The sequence below is a fragment of the Periplaneta americana genome, chromosome 3, assembly GCF_040183065.1.
Source record: "Periplaneta americana isolate PAMFEO1 chromosome 3, P.americana_PAMFEO1_priV1, whole genome shotgun sequence".
Lineage (NCBI taxonomy): Eukaryota > Metazoa > Arthropoda > Insecta > Blattodea > Blattidae > Periplaneta > Periplaneta americana.
The window spans coordinates 75,702,602-75,717,929 of NC_091119.1; the positions used below are offsets into that span (position 1 = coordinate 75,702,602).

The 15,328-nt window shown below is 33.9% G+C and overlaps 1 protein-coding gene across 5 annotated transcripts in view; it reads left to right on the forward strand.

Annotated features, from left to right (window-relative positions):
• Positions 1-15,328, forward strand: part of Ctr1A (Copper transporter 1A) — a 203,675-nt gene that overhangs the window by 130,464 nt on the left and 57,883 nt on the right. For 4 of the 5 annotated variants that reach the window (XM_069820792.1, XM_069820789.1, XM_069820793.1 and 1 more), the window contains exon 2: positions 1,600-1,761. In XM_069820792.1, the coding sequence (XP_069676893.1) occupies positions 1,600-1,761 (162 nt within the window). The remainder of the gene's footprint in view (positions 1-1,599; positions 1,762-15,328) is intronic. The other variant, XM_069820791.1, reaches the window with a different exon arrangement.

The window sequence follows — 15,328 nt, forward strand, 5'->3', positions numbered from 1 at the left end:
TTTATGGTTCCTATATCTCCTCTACCTATATACCCTCACATTATTTGAACTCTCCTACTAATCCTATACTTACTAATCCTAATGTTAGTTCTATCTGAGTGTCATCTACAATCTTGACTACCTCTTCCTAACCTTTTTTAATTTTTATTTCTAATCTGGTTTTACTATTGCGAGAACCTTCCATTATTTTTCCAATACCAATAATCTGCTCTTTAACATTGTACAATTTCTCTATTACTTCTCAATCTTTTGCCAGGTTCCCCTTAATCATTTTATTCTTGCCTACTATTATATTTATCACTATCCCTTACCCCCTAGATGTTAATTTCATTGCTCCTGTTACCACTACAAATTACACTCTTCACTATACCTACTTTATCCATTTACACTAATAATACTTATTATTAATCCTTACTTCACCATTGTCCAATATTCATTATTATATCTGCTTCTTACACTGTTACACTAATCACTAATTCACTCTTCATAGCTTACTTTTTCTTATCTAACTTATTTTCTTCATACTGTGATTCGCTATTCTAGCTAATCTCCTTTGCCATACTTCTCGCCTAATAACTGTCGGAGTATATATCAACCAGCGATGTTGTAACACAGAAATATTAATTTTTTAAGAGAAAAAATTAAAGTTCGGGGTCTAGTTTGAAATAGAGAAAAAGAGGAAATAAAAACATCAAAATAGGCTGTTTGAGGCACACTTAAGTAGCTTTTTCAAGCATAAATGTTGATGAAACATATAAATATGAAATCTCAGAGCTGTATTCGAGTGTAGGCTTTCACGGCCAGCCTCATAGCCTGGAAAACTTTTCTCCTATTCTCAGAGCTGTAGTTATAAACAGAAGAGTTGGTTTTTATCTGAAGATCTGTGGTCTGGTTATTATGGACTTGTTATAATTAAATTTTTTATTATGTTCCGGGCTTAATATTTGGTATTTTATTGGAGCATACATGCTTTATGTATAATTTACCGTTTTCTTTAATTGCAGTGATTATAGTTTCAGCTCATCTTTCACATTTGGAATTATTTTAAATTTAGTGCTTTAAAATGACAAGTCAAAGGGCAAAATAGCTGTAGTTGCTGTCTTTGCTTGTAAATACCGGTATGACACAAATCACCATCCAAAATTTCATCTTTAATTCTTTCTCTAGGAAATTCTTGGATATCTTTTCCTTCTGCTGTGTAACAGAAATCCTTAAAATGTTCTTTTTCCTCCATTTTAATTGTTTGTATATCCTATCTGTCACTTCTCTATACTCTGTCCTTGACATCAGTATGTTTTAATTTGCATTTCTTTTTCCGATCTGTTGATTGAGATATTTAGTTTCTGGGAAAATTAAATTAGTTAACATGAATCTGAGCTTCTTGCCAGATCTTATGTGCAGATCTTAAAATGCATCAAAATATCACTTTAGTATCTCCCCTCCAAAGTTTCTTAGTTGAATTGGTACTGAAATTGCATCATCAGGTAGAAAGTGGTGTGAAATTTTTGTTCTGAATGCTTCTTTCATAAAAGAATGTACATTCAAATTGTAACTATCTCTGCTCTTTAATGAATACAGTTTAATGAATATTACTTACAGATGTCTCACAACCACATGGGACATGACCATGCTGCACATATGGACCATCATATGGACCATACAACTACATCATCTGCTGACACAACCATGGATATGGACATGGGGGATATGGTTCACGATGAATGCTCCACAATGAGTCATGGAGGCCACAGCATGATGGTAGTGAGTTGTCTTTTTGTCTGTGATTTCTTTTATGCTGTTAATCAAAAATCATAAAATGTATTTAAGTTCTTGATCATCAAGTCAGCAATTCCTTCATGAAACATTCATTGATTATATTGAGAAAGTTTGTCAAGCATGGCTCTGGAGTAATTATTGAACAGATGACTCACCAGGTCATTTTTACGCAAAATATAGTAAAACACCTTTAGTAGCAGCAGCTGCCGCTGCCTCCTCCTTGATGGTTTCAGTTTTGATGTAATTGTCAGTGATAGATACCGTAAAATCACTGGAACCTCTCTGTAATTACAACCTCTGCTAATTTGGTAGCAGATGTCGTTACATATAGGCCACTTTTACACTAAACCTGGAGTAATTTAAGCTTATTATTCAAAAGTGCTTCTACTTATTGTTTATTATATGTTCACCTGTATGTAATTTCTATTTGATACATATTTTATTATTATTTTCTATCCCAAAATCATTAAGTACGACGAATATTACTGTTGTCAAAGGTTTTCTTGAACTTCCTGAGCGGGAACAGAGGGGCTGAGGGAAGGAAGCTCGTAACAAGGGTGGAGCCAAAAGAGTAGCATATCACAATCTGTCAAAAAATATAGAACTATTTTCTTCATTGCATACTGGCAGCTTAATGTTGAAAATGGAGCAGTAATAATGAAGTTATGGTAAAATCTCACCACTACTGCAAGAAAAGATAACCCTGTTATCGACAGTGGGGAAAAGGAAATTATTGCAAAATGTCATTAAGCGTTGGAAGGAGGAAAAATTAAATAAATGTTCATTGGAATTTCTTGAGAAAGCAGCTAAGTATTCTGGCAAAAGTACAGTTAGTTCTTTGAAGGGAATTAAGAAGGTTCAATTACAACCAAATGAATCCGGAAAAGAATAGGTATGGAATGTTTAGAATGAATAGTTGTAATGATTATGTTTGGTAATTTGTATACCGAGAGTGACATGGACGGCTCAGAAGCCAATCAGTGTAAGTCACTAAATATCCAATTCTGAAATATTGAACTTGGGGGATTGACGCATTTCTTCATAAGCATATTCAATAAGTTAAGTCAGTTGTAATATTTTTATCCGGAAGAGAGCAGTACATATTAATGGTTCTGAAAATATCACATAAAATTTCAGTGATCATTCAAAGTAAGGCAAGAAAGATTTGTTTTTTGATGCTGAGACTCTTGCATTTTTTTTAATATCAAATTTATTTAATTAATATACTAGGTTTACACTACATTAGGCATTGCAGCCTGAAAGAGCAGAAGCTTGTGCTCGGGTGCAGTTCAGTTTAGATTCATATGTTTCTGCAGTTACCATAATCTATAACTTCAGCTAACTTTCAAGTGAACTAACACACATTCAAGGTATTATTGGTATTTATATTATTTATTTACTTAGTTCACCCAACTTTTAAAACGACTAATATATTACATACATGAATGTCAAATATATAGAAAATATAGAATGAATTAACAAAACAAAACTAAAAACAACAAGAAATATAATAAACTGACAAATAGAAAGACTAAAATAGCAAATGGAACATCGCAACATTAAGTTTTTATTGTTTTTAATTCAGAATACTCTGTAAATGATGATTCAGAAACCAGTGGCAGTGGTACCAATGATAATGAGAATGCAGATACGCATATTGAAAATCAAAATAATGGGGAAAACATAAATAAATTTTAAAACAGGAGTTATTGTAAAAGTGGTATATAATTTCAGGAAATTGGAAGATGAACGTGAAATAAGTATTAATACAAGTGGCAGACAAGATCAGGACAAGAATTCATTATTATGGCTTGTAATTATGCATGTTGCCGCATCTGTAGCTACAGAGAGCTGGCCTTCCGTGCATGTGGCCCAGGTTCGATCCCTGGCCAGGTCGTGATGGAATTTATGGTGGACAAAGGAAATATTGCAGAAAGTCTTTTCTCGGGATACTCCCGTTTCCCTCTATCATTCCACCAACACTTTCCAATTCCCCCCTTCAGTTCATCTATCATCTGCAGTAGTAAAAATAGGCTGAGGTGAAGGTTTGGGGGTAGTATGGGTTTCCGATGCTGATATAGGAAAGGCTTGAGGCTCCAGGTGCCTGGAGCTCATCTGACTACTCGCATGTGGACGAGACCTGGCTCTATCAGAGAGCTGTGGCAGGATGGCCCACCTGTCAGTGTCGGATTCACGAATGCCACCCAGGCCACTGTCATGGACAATCATCGCATGTAAGGGCTCACATGGGCTAAATCGTGCCCAAGTGTATGGACCATCCAGCCCTTGTCAAAGTCAAGCTAAAATGTGCACCCAAAATGTACTTCCCCAAGAAAGAAAAAATTTTCAGAACTTTCCATTCCCTAGCAGATAATATAAAACAAAATATTTACATGCATGGCCTAGCACAATGTGCACCAATTAAACAACATCGAATTAGAGATTTTTCTGAAGGTGCTAAATAAAAATTCTATTAGTATTTCCTACATACAGATGAGTCATCAAAGAAGTATTCAAGAAGTGTTTCAAATTAGTGATTCTAGGCTCTATGTGTTGTGAAAGGCTTTCATATTTAGGAAGGTCACTACTGAGGAATATCCGTAAATTTGATGGTAGATACTGTAAAGATGTACCTTATACACAGAAAGAAAGAGGGCATCATGTGATCAACACCACAAAACAAGCAAGACAGAAAAAACTTGAAAAACTCTTTTAATCCAAAATAAGAGTATATAAAAGTATTATTAAACCAATAGTAGTATAAGGAAGTGATACCTGGACTCTACCTGAAAGGGCAATAAAGATCTTAAATGCCTGGGAAAGGAAAGTATTACGAAAAATCTTTGGGCCTACTTATGAGCAAGGGTTTTGGCGAATCAGAACAAATGCCGAGTTATATGAATTATATAAAGATATTAACATTGTTGTTGATATAAAACTCAGAAGGTTAGAGTGGCTAACTAGGATGGAGAACAATCGCACACCCAAAGCTCTACTAGGTGCATTGCCAGTAGGAAGAAGGAAAGTCGGATGACCTAAATTGAGATGGCTGGATGATGTTCAGACTGACCTAACAAAAGTTGGAATTAGAAGATGGAGAACACGAGCATTAGACAGGAGTGATTGGTAGGATGTTCTAAGGGAGACTAAGGCTAAACTGCAAGGGCCATAATGCCAATGATGATGATGATGATGATGACTCTTTCAATATCTGAACAACCGCTCTATACTGCTGTCAGGCCTGTGAAATACAGGAAAAAGAAAGATGTGATAGACTTGTTGCTGTACATAATATTAACTGTATATCATCTTTACTTTAGTTCTCTACCAAGCTTGAACAGCAATGTGTCCAGAACTTGGGCTACCAGTACTTCTGCAGAGAAGAATTAGTGATCACAGTGATAATTCCAATTGCTATTGTGATTAGACGACCTGGAATTGAACTTGCCAGAAATATGTTTGAAAAAAGGTTCAGTGGACAAAAGCAATAAGTCAATATTTTTTTACGTTTTCGCCTCTAATAGTTACATTTATTAGTCGATACTTTTGTAAGTACCATAAAGTGGGGCAAAATTGATTTCAAAAGGCGACTTTGATACCCAGTTCTTTGCTCCAAACTTAATCAAATTAAGCAGAAGTCAGTGAAACCAGATCTGATCTATTCACGACAATAGTTACATGTACATTGTATTCAAACAGCAGTGAGTTCTTATGGCTGCCTGGTTCATTTATTCAGTATTAAATTCTGGTCTTGAAATTGATGCCGGATATATGAATGAAAAATAACTGCTGAAAACTTTGAATGCCTAAATGTAAGTAATAAATGAAAAGCATGATCTTATATAATGGATGAAATGTCATATCTTCTACAATTATTGCCCAAGAGATGAAATTTTTAGCATATCGAATTTAGTCAAAATAATTTCAAGTGTGTTGTGGGTCAGATTGATCGTCACAATGGGGCGACATTGATAGAGATCAAAGTCACCCATCTCTATTATTTTATTTCAATAAATTATTTTTTTCAGATGGTACGTGACTATCAATAATGTTGGAGGTAGAGCATACAAAAATTGTATTGATCAACTGAATGAAACCATTGAGAAAGTAGAAGATGGCACAGTGTTCATGAAGGCAGCATTGCGATACTATAAAATAATATAGAGTACAATAAATAACAACTTTCAGGGAAAACTTGGAGGTCAATGTGTGTTCTCTTCTGCTGAAGAGACAACAATAATAAATGCTGCTGCAAAATGCACTGATTAGATATTTTCCTTAAACTTATTCTAAGGAAACTATAGAAGAATATTTTCAGAATTTGTAAATAACACTCAGAGATGTCCCAGAAGAAAACATCTCCAATTACAAATGTTTTAGATACTCCAAGGAATTTCAAATCTTTCTAAAAGTGCTATAACAATAATGGTTTGTAATTTTTGTAATTTACTTCTTCCGGCATACATTGTTTAAAAGTTCCAATACATATGCAATACATGGAAAAAAAAAAAATGACTCACAGGGTGCAGCATGGTGTAAAGCCTAGTTGCAGTAAGGATTTTTGCTATGACTATATTCATTTCAAGACATATCTATTGTATAATTTTTCCATACACTAGCTCTTTTGCCTAAGCCTACCACATATGAGAAAGAGTCTATTCTCTTTCCATTTCCATATAAAGCAAATGTACTCGAGATGTAAAATTCACTTGATTAAATATATTCAACAGACTTCAGTGGTTCATATTGGAAATTATATTTTTGTACATATTTTTCTATATATTTTTCTGTTCAGAAAATTAGTTTTTAAGTATGTTATATCATATACTAGCAAAAAGCACCCGGCGTTGCATGGGTTTTCCTTTCTGCTTCTGTTTTTAATTAAACTGCTTATTACATTTTCGGAAATCTCGGAAACCTAACTATAGACAACCAAAACGAATTGCCTTTACTAAGCTAAGATTAATCTTTACTTAACGTCACTTACATGAATTGATGAACTCCTTAGCGAAATGCCTGCCAGCGTTAACTCAATTTAAAACTGTTGTAAATCAGGCACCAAAGAGAAAACATGTCATCATGTGCCTGACGTTCAAGTTTTTTTTTTAATTTATATATTTATTTGTTTTTATTTATTTATTCTGGTGTAGTTAAGGCCATTAGGCCTTCTCTTCCACACCGCCAGAAATACAAATAAAATAATAGAAAAATCAAACTATGAACAAAGTAAAACCCAACGAAAATATGATTCCTTTTCCTCTTTCTGATCAGTTTCAGCATCGAATCAATATGTACATATATAATTTAATTAATATTCAAGATTTTTTTTACCCCTTGACCGCTGCACACCCACTTATATCATACCCAGTTTTTTTAAATATGACTTGGAAAACCATATCTCACAAATTCAGAACATATTATATTAATTCTTATTTTGTACACAGAATACAGATATCATAGAAACTTGCAATAAGTAATTTTTTTAACATAAATACTAATATTCTGAGAGACATATAGGCTTAACGGTATTTTAGAAATTAAAGAGATTGTTATTTCCACAATGCATAACATACTACATTTGCAACGTGATTATAAAGATAGAATTTCGCTGTAACATATTTTCGGACGTGAACAACAATATTTTGAGAAACGTATATTAATACAATGCTATTTTCAGTCGGCTTACGTACATTCACGTACTACATTAGCAACATGACAGAAATATCATTGAATTGCTTTTTGATATGTGTACATTTTTTTTTTTTTTTTTTTTTTTTTTTTTCTTTCCACTACTTTGTATAAAATATAGTCGAAGATGTCAAAAACACGCAGTTTTTAAGTAAATGTCTGCAACTTTGAGGTACTGTCCTTGAGCTTCATTTTAATATGGTCATTACAAATGCTAGTCGCACTGAAATTGCAATTGCATTAAGTAGAATGGGTATCATAGCAATACGTGAGATAAAAACATCTTCTCCTTTCGTTTTTCCAGTTAATATTGTGACTATTATGTTTCGGATGAGTTCTTCACACCAATTCATGTTGGTGCATAATTTTGGTGAGTTAATATTTCGCAATAGTACTTCTGGTTATTCAATATTAAGTAAATTATGTGGTAACAATCCTTGTAGTTTGAAAGAATTCTAGAATTCAGTTGGATAAAACACAGCCTGCTCACTATCTACAACTGCATCGAGAAATTCATAATACGATCCTGGACTGCGTAAAGATATTTATTGTACGAATTATCTAGTTTTAGCCTTCATGATGTGTACAACAATGTTATTCGTGTTATAATTTCCATGGCCTCGTGAAAGTCGATTTTATTTATTTTATTTTATTGGGTTATTTTACGATGCTGGATCAATATCTAGGTTATTTAGCGTCTGAATGAAATGAAGGTGATAATCCTGGTGAAATGAGTCCGGGGTCCAGCACCCAAAGTTACCCAGCATTTGCTCGTGTTGGGTTGAGGAAAAACCCCGGAAAAAACCTCAACCAGGTAACTTGCCCCGACCGGGATTCGAACCCGGGCCACCTGGTTTCGCGGCCAGACGCGCTGACCGTTACTCCACAGGTGTGGACGTGAAAGTCAATGTTGAATACAATAGACAATAATAAAAAACAATTGACAATAGAAGACAGCATTTTAATATTACACATGAATGTTTGATCGTATTTATTTCTATTTTTTTATTAATTTAACGTCCATTTGTACAATTTTAATATAGCTTATGTTTTTCTCCTGGTTATGAAGGTTAAGTGTGCAAACTTTGGCACATATCGGTCAAAGCATGTAGATTTGTATACAGAAAATACATACCCACATTCACTTTTATACATTAAGATTTCAGTATAATTGTATGGTAACTTTGTTTGAGACAGCATAAATAAAATACTACGGATATATTATTTATGTAGTAAAACTCCCTTTATATCGAGTTAAAATAAAATAACGTATCTAAAATAATGTAAATAAATTATCAAAATAGTAAAAAAAGAGGAGTTGAGCTCAGGTTTGAACTTGGGCTCCCATACATTAAAGTATCAAAGTCATTCATCTTACCACAATGCTACAGAGAGCTACGTGTTCAAGTGCTTGAATTTAAGTATTATGAATGTTTCACATTTGCTGTCTATTATGTTTGATTTTGAATTTATAAAAACTAAACAAATATGTGTTTTATGTCATTTTTTATTGTATATTATTCCCCATGACACATTCAATCAAGAAATCGTCCCTCATTTACGTAATATTAATTTAATGTTATTTCATTTAATATTTCAGTAACAATATGGCCGCTTTTACAACGGAAGAAGACGTGATTGGATGACGTCAATAAAAGACAGTTGACTGTAGAATAGGAGGCCATTTTAATATCATACATGTCTTATTTCTTTCTAATTTTTATTGTTTTCAATAATTTAACGTCCATCTGTCCAATTTTAATGTAGCCTATGTTCTTCTCTGGGTTATGAAGGTTAAATGTGCAAACTTTGGCAAATATCGGTCAAAGCGTGTAGATTTGTATTAAGTACATACATACATAGCCACATTGCCTTTTTTTTTAACTAATACTAGCTCAAAGTACCCTGCGTTGCCCGGGTTTTTCTTTCTACTTCTGTTTTCAAATGAACTGGTTGTTAAATTTTCGGAAACCCAACTATAGACAACCAAAACGAATTGTTTTACTAAGCTTTCCTCGCACATAAAGATGAATATTTACTTAACTTCACTTACATGAATTAATACTCCTTAGCCAAATGCCTGCCAGGTTTAACTAAATTTAAAACAATTGTAGATCAGGCACCGAAAAGAAAATATTTCATCATGTGCCTGACATTCAACTTTGTTTTAAATTTATATATTTATTTGTTTTGTTTATTTATCTCTGCCAGTCAGTTACCGTTAAATTTCAAGTGCTTTATCTTAGTCGTGGCTGTCAGCGTATTAAACACCATTAATTTTTCTGCTGTCTCCTTTCCTCCCCGCCACAAATATGACGTTGTACAGAGGCAGAGAAAAAATAATTTAAGATCTGTACATTTAACTGAAGTTGTGCTGACATACATTTCACGTAATTTCATGTCTATGTGTGCTTTCACTTGAACTTCAGAGACAGCTGATGGTAATTAGAGAATTCTCTTGTTCCCAGTGTGAATCGTTGGGTGTCATCGTGAGCCTAAATTTATATCGGAATATTTTTTACCCCTTGACAGCTGTACCCCTGCTTATATCATACCCACCCTTTTTTAAATATTACTTGAGATATTATATCTAACAAATTCAGAACATGTTAAATATATTACTTTTTATTTTATGTACAGAATGCAGATAGAGTATAATTTTGCAAGAAGTCATTGTTCAGCATAAATAATAATATTCTGAAAGATATCCTATGTTATAGAAAATGAAGTGACCGTTCTTTCCACAACGCTTGACATACTACACTGGCAACCTGATTACACAGATAAAATTTCGCAATAACACATTATTGGACATGGGCAATAATATTTTGAAAGATATATATTTTAGAATTAAGTAGTATATTGAAATGATAGCCGTCCAAATCTTGGATTTAAAATATCGGCATCCAATCAATTCAAATGAACAAAAATAAAGAAAATGTATATTAATGTCTTATTTTCAGTGAGCTTACGTATATTCACATACTACATTAGGAACATGACAAAAGTCTCATTGATATGCATACAATTCGTTTTCCCGTCTTTTGTATAAATGTGTATATATGTTTAGGTGTGCTCACATGATTGCAAGTTACGCAATTATTGGCAATGTGAAAAACACGGAGATTTAAGTGAATGTCTGCAACTTTGAGCGACTATCCTTGAGCTTTATTTTACTACGGCCATTATGAATGCTAGTTGCACTGAAATGGCAGTTGCTTAAAATCGAATGGCATGTTACTGGCTATCATAAGAATATATGGGATAAAAACATCTTTTCCTTTCGTTTTGCCAGTTAATATTGTCACTTCTATTACGTTTGTCATGAGTTTTTTCACACCAATTCCTGTTCCATTGCATAATTCTTGTGGATCAATATTTCGCAATAGTACTATTGGCGATTCAATATTAAGTATTAAATTATGTGTTGGCAATCCTTGTGATTTCAAAGAATTTAAGAATTCAATTTGATAAAACACAGTCTGCTCACTATCTACAACTCTCTTGAGAAACACATAATACGGTTCTGGACTGCATAAGGATACTTATTGCATGAATTGTCTAGAATTTGGCCTTCATGTGTATGTACAATGTTATTTTATATCGTTTTGCTTTTTCCATGGCCTCATGAAAGTCGGATGTTGAATACAGCAGACCACTACCTGCTGGATCACTGCTCAATCAACGCTTATGTGCAAGTCTTGGAAAAAAGTTATTTTGCCGCTAGGTGGCAGGTAGTGCCCACCACTATTAACATTATCAGTATATGCAAAGTACCCTAAAATAACTATTATTACGAAGTCTTAAGTACCAGAAGAGACAAGGGCTTAGGGAAACGATGGCCCAGGGTGTCCGAATCCTTCCGCAATGCTTAATATGTATTATTATTATTAATACTGAACTTAAAACTTAATTTTTTCTAAACGATACTACATTCAAACAAGTAGGCCTATACTTGCTTTAGGCGTTACTAAAATTATTAATAAAATCAATTAACGTAATAAAAATAATATCTGAAACTTATATAAAATATTTCAACAAGTTTAATCATATTTACGAAAAAAATATATGCTTCCTTTAACCGAGCTAAGAGATTATTGGAAATCACAGTTTGAATTAACGACAGTATGGTGGTATCTTCCTGCAGTTTCTTTCAATCCATGAAATTGTTATATGGACACTTGGTCTACTGTTTTATTAAGTTCAGTATTGCCAGAAAGTAACTTCGCCATATACGTATAAAAAGGCCTATTTGAAGTGTGATAAATTTTGCTCTCATTAAAAAATTCCCCCCCCCCCCCCTGAAAAGAAATGCCGAGTAAAATACTGCAAACTGATCATTTACCCCGTACTTTTGGAAACATTAATTTATAATTCAATGTGCTTTACGATATATTGTATTCTGATCCTTTCCACTTAATGTTGCTGTAATATAATAGAGGACAGATATGTTACACTTAAAATGACAAGAAATTACCTTTATTAAGATTTTAATAGGAAAATTTATGTAAGTGAACTTATGTTATGTTATATAAGTTTATAATTTGAGAACCTTCCTGGACAACGGTTTAACTTGACTAGAGAATCGAAACACTTTGTTGGTGTGTCTCTTTCCGATGTTACTGAGGAGTTGTTTCACAAACTTCTGCAGTACAATACGTGCTACAAGCGCCTGATGGCTTTCCTCATTAGAACACTTTAGGATATTACACTGTTCCAGAGATGGAAGAACGTAGTTTGTTATTGTCTGAAGTAAGTATGCAGACTTTATGCAGTAAGATAATGCACCTTCAACGAACTTCTGCAAGGTTATAATTAAACTCACAAAATCTGGTTTTGGGTATCAAAGACCTCCTTTATCTAATTTATGTATAAGTCCCATCAAAGGCGCTGCTGTTGGCGGGATCGATACATTGTTTACGCAGGAACTGCATGATGTTTTTCCCTCTATCACATGCACAAGATATCTGCAGACCAATGCTTGGGATGCTGTTTACAGATTGATGAAGACAGGCATACAAGGCTCGGAAATGCTTTCGAGTAAAACACAGAGATATGCTGGGGAAGAATAATAGTAGTCTGTGAAGATATATCACAGCTATTTTCTTCACGAGACAATCCCTTTTCAGTCATCTCTGATCTCTCCTCATGAGCGATATTAGCATCTGGTGCTGAAATCAAAAGGCCAGATTTTAAAATTCTTTTTATTGCATTTTGAGCTGTCCTTGAGTCTGTCATGTCATTCCATCCTCCACCCATTCTTATAGCACTGAACATTGCTTCCACTGGATCGCCAGAAAAGCCCGTGTCAATACATGGAAAAAGCCATCCTGTATAAGATGAACGATGCAAGAAGCTGTCGATTCAGCTGTCAAAATTAGGGCGCCATGAGTTTCTTTTGTCAACCCTTTCAAATTACGGGTTTTTGATTCAGTTTGTAGCTCATTAATATAGTCACAAAAATCATCTTTCAACCACCGGAGACGGTCGTCAGCTGCAGAATAGAACATCATACTATCTGGAGTGCTTCGTCGTAGATGTTGTGTTTTATCGCTTATGTCGTGTACAGTGAAAAATTTCTACACATTTTTCATGAAACGTATTGTTGGTCCTGCTTCTGAAAAATTTACCCGAGATGTCAGACGTAAATGATTCTCCTTCATATAGTCAAAAGTGCTTGTAACTTCCGGTGAAAATGTCTGTACAGCATAAAGAACGTTCATTTTCTCAAAGGAGCTGGGTTCGACATGCTTCCTCATTAGAAATCGAATGGGTTTCACAGCTAAGTCCTTTTGTATGCTGTATATTTCCTTGATGAATTTTGAACTGATCGTTCCTTCTCTGTCTGCCGTATCATGGTCTAGAAACTGTGAATGGATGTTTTTGATGATGTGACAGTAATCAAAACTTAAATATAAATTACGTTGCAAGTTACATGGGTGTACTATGCAAGGCTGTAGATCTCCGCCACCTAAACCCTTAAACATAGCAGTATTAGTTCTATGGTTATCAGTTACAAGCCGAAGCACATGAAATCCACAGTCTTCTACAGCTTTCAACACTTGCTGAACTAATAAGAGCAGATCGTTTCCTTGCAAATTTCGTACCATGAAATATGCTGCCGGTATTGTGTACTTGGTAGATAATCCATGAATAACCAAACAGAGAAGTTTGTTGGCTAAGACGGGATTTATTCCTATTTCTTTATTATAAACTCCTTCAGCTTCGACTAAACCAAAAAATTTATCCTCTTCTTTATTATAAAGCAAGAGTTCTTTTATTGCCATCTCATCGCATATAAGAGAAACTACTTTCTCAATTTCATTCAATTTTGTGGCTTCTAACTTAAGTCTCTGTATAATTAAAGTGGAAACACCAACGCCACATTCCGTTGAGCCCATATACCTATCTAATGTGCTGCGCGACGGTGCTTGTATTAATTTCAAATTTCTTCCAAAGTCGTAGCCTTTAGGAGATGATATTCGCCAACATAAGCAGTACCGAATAGTTGGCTCGGACCATTTTGAATGTTTTTTTTTTTTTTTTTAATTTTTAATTTGATCCAGTATATGTACAGCCATTTTGTCGCCATTATGTGCTGATTTCTTTATGTTCTCTACTGACTTTCTCTCAGTATAGCTATTAAGTTCTTCCTTCGCCGCTTGAAGTTCCTTCTCTATTTCCACAATTGAGGCACTCAGAAGCAAAGTGATACAAGTGACATTTAGTAAGTTTTGAGATAAGTTACTTTGAAGTTGAAACGGAAATTAAAAAATCTGTTACAGGACCATGTGGCTGTAAATTTACAGTTGTATATGTTGGTACCTATATTTTTTAACTTCTAAATAGAAATTATCTATTCTAAAACAGTTTTGGTAAAATAGGGTCCTAAAGTCACTTGTATTATTTTTCCACGAAAATATTTTTGTGGAAAAGTAATATAAGTGCAATGGTTTTCAGTATTTTTATATTATTTAAAACAAGAACAAGGACATTGCTTACAACATTGAAACATTTCTGTCTTAACAGCACTTGAGCTTTCTTATTATCATATTATAACAAAAAAAGTGTCTGTATAACCGAAAGAATAAATCTTCTTAATGTATCCAGTTGTTTGCAGACAACATAAAATCAACTATAGTCCACTGTAGTATTTTCAGTTGTTTTTCCATGAGAAATGAGGGGTATTTTGATCAGTGTTCATTATAGATGCCTGTTGCTAGTAGCCAGAGTTGCGGTGTAGTCAATATACTGCAGAGATGTGTCCTCTGCAACTGATACTGATGATTTTAATTTACTTCTTTTGTGGTTTATGGATGGACAGTATAGAAGAATGTGTTCCAGATCATCATGATTATTACACCACATACAAGTAGGATTATCAGAAAGGTGAAATCAGTGTAGGTACAATCATGTGACAATGTGATCTGTTCTGGCTCTTGTTAAAAATGTTTGAACATGCCTGGGCAAGTTTTTGTAAATTTCCAGGCCATTCGGTTTCTTTTTAACGGACTGTAAAATTTTTCCTTTGTCAGAAGAGAGCCAATTTTGTTAATCCATAAGTTTATAAAAAGAAACTTTACTGAAGTAAAGGCATTGGATAGAGATATCACTTGAAGAGGTCTTGGTGCAAATATGTTGCCTGTTTCACAACGTTATCGACTTTCTCGTTTCCAGGTAGACCACAATGACTAGGTATCCATTGAAATTTTATATTCTTTTGGAGTTTTTTTAGTTCACTTAATTTCTGAATTGGAATAATTCTTTGTGCGTATAGGTGTGGTACATATTTGATTATATTAAATATAGCCTCCTTGGAGTCAGTAAGTATTCAAATAGATCTTTCAGAAATTTGACTAACACA